The following is a 5,518-nucleotide window of genomic DNA, read 5'->3' as shown; positions in this document are numbered from 1 at the left end:
GTGTTGTAGATTTTGGTAATGAGCCCTTTGATAAATTGTATGAGCCCTAATAAATTGATTAATTAAAAAAAAAAAAAGAAAGAAAACAGCCCTATTGTACTTAGCACAAATAAGTATCTTTTGATGATTGTATCTCCAGAGTAACTATCTCAAAACCTGAAAACACAGGGGGAGATTAAATATTTGATATGTAAAACAAAGGTAAAAAATTTGAGTCAGAATTTTAGTCTTTTCCAAATTTTTGTTCCCTAAATCAAACAAAACACTGATAGTTTGAATATGAAGGCAACATTAAATAAACTTTGGGTCCTTTTTTTGCAATAGTCCTAAATCGATCAAATCCTACTTTCCAATTTAAGACCAAGTTTAAGTCAGGAAAGAATTAGGGTGCACCAATCTAGTGGCAAGGCTACTATCCATCCATCTGGTCGGTCGTTCAAACCCACCAGCTTCCCCAAGAGAGACTTTCTGCTCCCTTAAATATCTATATGCTCAGAAACCCACCAGGAGAGTTCGAGCCTGCCCTCTGGGGTCACTGTGAGTCTGAAACTTGATGACAGGGATAATTTTGAGTTAATCTAGTGACAGGCTGTTCTCCTGTCTGAGAGTATTCGACATATACAGTGCAGGTACTTAATGGTGTGCTCAGTGTGAGGTATAATGATTTCTGCTTCTGACCTCATTTCAAAATCTGGTATCATATCATACTTTTCATCCATTGACCTACATTTTCCACACCTCTTCTGCTTTCCATCGTACAGTTGGTTTGAAAATGAAAGGTCAAAATCAATCATTTACACCCCGGAGCTGTCACTCACCAACATTTCTTAGAGGCAGACAAAGTGAAATGTTTTGAAAAGCAGAATGTCCTTATTTCTCTCTCTGACTTTTCTGCTCAAAATATACAGAGGGAAGGATTTGATATATATAGATATAGTTATTGAGATCGATATACTCCTATATCAGTATATATCAATATAGAGAAATATATAGATATATTCAATGAGTGGAGAAAGGAAAAGAAAGTCCAGCTAATAATAAAAATAACAACTTCCACATTTCGAAGCAACCAGTTCACTGATGTATGCTATAATTTACAAACTATGTGCAGAGTTAAACATTAAATGTTGTTTGGGTTTTCTGATTTCCGTATTAGTAAATAGTGTCAATACCTTATTGATTTACATTAGTGGATGTTCTGGGGGAATGCTGGGTAAGCATATTTTCTGAGACTTACTGCCTTCTCTGAACACTAGGGTCTGTATGCCGTGGGAAACTTTCTGCCCAGTGAGGAGGCTATGTTTCAGCACAGAGAAGCTCTGAGGTCTCTGACCGATCCTAACCAAGACCCCAGCCGAATGTTGTCTGCTAAAAATGGGAGCAGTAGCGATGGAATTGCTCACACTGAAGGCATCCTCAACCGCAACCACCGAGATGCCAGTTCCTTGACAAATCTCAAAAGGGGAAACGCGGACGTAGAAGTCATCACCCCACGCAGCCCAATGGGCAAGGAGAACATGGTGACCTTCAGCAATACCCTGCCGAGGGCCAACACGCCATCGGTGGAAGACCCCGTCAGGAGAAATGCGGCCATCCATGCCTCCATGGATTCTGCTCGATCAAAGCAGCTTCTCACCCAGTGGAAAAACAAAAATGAAAGCCGGAAGCTTTCCCTGCAAGTAATAGAGACCGAGCCTGGCCAGTCACCTCCCCGATCCATAGAAATGAGGTCAAGCTCGGAGCCGTCGAGGGTCGGGGTGAATGGCGATCACCACGGTCCTGGCAATCAGTACCTGAAGATCCAGCCTGGCACCGTGCCCGGCTGTAACAACAGCATGCCCGGCGGGCCACGAGTGTCCATCCAGTCCCGCCCCGGCTCCTCGCAGCTGGTGCACATCCCCGAGGAGACCCAGGAAAACATAAGCAGCTCCCCGAAAAGCAGCTCTGCTCGGGCTAAGTGGTTGAAAGCTGCGGAGAAAACGGTGGCCTGTAACAGGAGCAACAGCCAGCCCCGAATCATGCAAGTGATCGCCATGTCCAAGCAGCAGGGCGTCCTGCAGAGCAGCCCCAAAAACACGGACGGCAGCTCGGTCTCTTGCACCGGCTCCATTCGCTACAAGACCTTGACGGACCACGAGCCCAGCGGCATTGTGAGAGTGGAGGCGCACCCTGAGAACAACCGGCCCATCATCCAGATCCCCTCCACCGAAGGCGAAGGCACAGGCTCCTGGAAATGGAAGGCCCCCGAGAAAGGCAGCCTTCGCCAAACGTACGAGCTCAACGATCTCAACAGGGACTCTGAGAGCTGCGAGTCCCTAAAGGACAGCCTGGGGTCTGGGGATCGCAAAAGGAGCAACATCGACAGCAACGAGCACCACCACCACGCCATCACCACGATCCGCGTCACCCCGGTCGAGGGCAGCGAGATGGGCTCCGAGACCTTGTCCATCTCTTCCTCCCGCGACTCCACCCTGAGAAGAAAGGGCAACATCATCCTCATCCCCGAGCGAAGCAACAGCCCCGAGAACACCAGGAACATCTTCTACAAGGGCACCTCTCCCACGCGGGCTTACAAGGATTGAGCGAGGGCCCAGAATGTGGATGACTCCCAACGGACGACCGATGGAGCGACCTGTGCTGGGACCCAGCGTGTGAGAAGCCTTCTCCCCAGACTCGATGACACACCGGGGCAGGGAAGCACACCGCGAGAACCGAACGAAGGTGACCAGGCTTCAACAGAAAGGTTTTGCCGAGGGCAGGATCAAAAGGAAGTGGTTTCCTTCGATGCATACCATTTTACTTCCTGAGTGTGCCAACTCTGGGGATAGTTTCGTCCTAATTACCCGTGGGAATCAAGAACACGCTTTTCTGTTTTTCTCACAACAGAGGCCATGCAGTATTAGATATTCATTTTGGAGAATCTGCACCTAAAGTTCTATATGGAGTGGTGCTGAAAATTATAGTACCTATACAATGTAAACTCTTCAACTCTTTAGCTGTGAAATAGTGGTGTGCCATTCCTTGTCAAAGAAATGCTACTTTATTAAGAAGATGCTGGCTGCTTTGTGTTAGAATAGGACACCCCCGCACCTTCACTCTAGAGGCTTTGTCACAGTTCAACATCGAAATGGTTTTGTGCATTTCTTTCAGAATTATGCTTTCTTCAACAACAAAAACTGCATAGACATGTCAGTGAAAGGGACTTGCTCATATATTCCTGCATAGTTTCTCTGCTCCTTACCTTTTATTTACGTACAGGTACTGCTAATGAAGAATCTGTTCTTTAGTGAGTCAATTTGCATAATTCAAATACATATTGTTTCAGAAAGTGTTTTACAATTATTGTGATCATATTTTGCATTTTATGGCATTTTATTTATTGATTTTTTAAATTTTTGATGTTATAGATAGTTTCTATTTTAAAAGCAAAGATAACCGTTGACATTCCTTGAGCAAAGTATACAGCTGTGAGCTTATAAACAAATACAAACAAAATAATCAGAATCAACACTTTACATTTGGGTTACATGGCCAATAATAGTGGTCAAGTCTATCCTTGTCTGTCACTAAATAGCTGGCTTAGGTTGCTGGCTTAACAAATAATCCAAAACTTCCATTTGGTTCTATAACTCTTTCTGGTACACCGACCAGCAAATTAGAGCCACAGTGGTGGGGTTTTACTCTCTCCCCCCAAATATTATTGTTAATTAGACAGCAACAAGAAGAGCTAGAAAAATGTAAATTGGTAAGTAAAGGTATCTACATTATAAACTAAGAATGTACTACTGGAAAACATCTGAATAGGCACAGTTTAGTGCGTAAGATGCCAAACAACAACAGTTTTTGCTACCTATGCTGAATGAAGCCTTGAGCCTAAATCAAAGGAAACCAATACTATCAATAAGAAGAACATAAAAGAAAACATTTTGAAATGGTTTCCAATTTAAAAACGTGTGTGATATTTTCAGTAAGAAGAAACACTTGGTTCTTGAAATTTATATTAACCTTTTCTACACCATTTCTTAAGAATTCTAATAGACACTTGCTGAGGGGATAAAACATAACAAGACCGCCGGTTGACCTGATCTTAGTTCAGTTTTCAGTGGGAACAGAAAGAATTGTTTAGAGTTTTAATCTTATCACCTTCCCTAGGAAAAGGGCAGAGCTTTCGTAGAGAAACCCACCTCCTAAGACATGAAGGATTTCGCTAAAACCAGCAGAATTGAAAACTCTGGCAATAAAACAAACTCAGCCACATCCCTTCTAGCAATGTCCTTCTCAGAGAGCAAAGTGGGAGTAAATGATGCCTTCCCTACTCTCACCACCACCACCATCATGGCACTCCTACTGGCTTTGGCCAATTGATGAAGAGGGAAAGGTGGGCTGGTTTTAGTCCTCTGAACTCATAAACAAACAAACAAACAAAAACTGCAGCATTTGAGGTGCAGTATGTTATGTATTTCCTAATCTTTCCTATTTCTACAAAGGATTTTAAAGTACTTCTCTTGTCATTGAAGTTTCTTTTCTTTACATAAATATTGATATATTCTTTTTCTACTCAAAGTGCCAAAGGCTACAGTTTTTAATGACTTAACAAATTGTATCACACTGTTAAGGAAAATAATGATAGTCACTAGAACTCAGACCTCTGCATGTATATTTGATAACACATCTTTTGTAAAAATAAATAAATAAAGGAATACAAAAAAAATATTTGTTTACATTCCACTGGTACCTTAATTTGAAATAAATCAGACTAACAGGTGGTATCCCTTCTTAGTGTTCTATTTATTGTATTTGCTAATGGGAGCACTTCTTCCTTTGTTAGGCTGTGCTTTATTGATAAAATCAAGTATTAAATAAAGAGAGTTAATTATCTTTTTAAAGTAAATAAATGATGAATATATATAATATATATAAAGTATTGTGTTTAAAAAAATGTTATGCAATGTTTTCCAAACTGAAAAAGTTTGTAAAGTGCTATAAATGTATTTTGTTAAGTACAGATCAAAGCTATTGTGTGAGTATATTGTGCTAACATCATAGAAATAAAGATTAGATTTCTTCACCAAAACTGGAACATTTTGTTTTCTAACGTCAGAGAGAATATGAATGTCTATAGGAGAATATGTCTATAGGAGAATGTCTATAGAGAATATGAATTTGTCTTATAGGAGAACAGCTGAACAGGTAAGCATGAACCTCAATTCACTAAATCCATAACTTTTTAGGGGAAACACTTGAATGTTGAGTTAGAAGTCACAAATGCTAAACTTTCCTCAACCAACTGAGATGTCAATCATAATAAAGCCTAACATTATTTCATGTTGTGCTAAGAAAAATTTGACAAACATTGGTGAATGTTCCTTACCACTTAGAATATTTTTATTCTGTGTTTGAAAATATCATCTTTGACTAAGGATCCCATAAGGCTCCTGATATGGCATGTTAGTAGTCAACCCGCTTTTCCCTCTTTGTAATCTGAGTGGCTTGGAAACAAATGCCCTTAATTCTATTG

At 41.0% G+C, this 5,518-nt stretch overlaps 1 protein-coding gene across 1 annotated transcript in view; it reads left to right on the top strand.

Moving 5' to 3' along the window:
• PLPPR4 (phospholipid phosphatase related 4) overlaps positions 1-5,074 on the top strand; it is an 18,063-nt gene extending 12,989 nt beyond the window's left edge. The window contains exon 6 of the mRNA XM_045292177.1: positions 1,257-5,074. Within this exon, the coding sequence (XP_045148112.1) occupies positions 1,257-2,582 (1,326 nt within the window). The 3' untranslated portion in view covers positions 2,583-5,074. The remainder of the gene's footprint in view (positions 1-1,256) is intronic.
• The last annotated feature ends 444 nt before the right edge of the window (positions 5,075-5,518 follow it).

The sequence above is a fragment of the Echinops telfairi genome, unplaced genomic scaffold (genome assembly GCF_000313985.2).
Source record: "Echinops telfairi isolate 266 unplaced genomic scaffold, ASM31398v2 ScPeMD7_443;HRSCAF=831, whole genome shotgun sequence".
NCBI classification, from domain to species: Eukaryota; Metazoa; Chordata; class Mammalia; order Afrosoricida; family Tenrecidae; genus Echinops; species Echinops telfairi.
The sequence above is the reverse complement of the archived record's forward strand: the minus strand, read 5'-3'. Positions and strand labels throughout refer to the sequence as shown.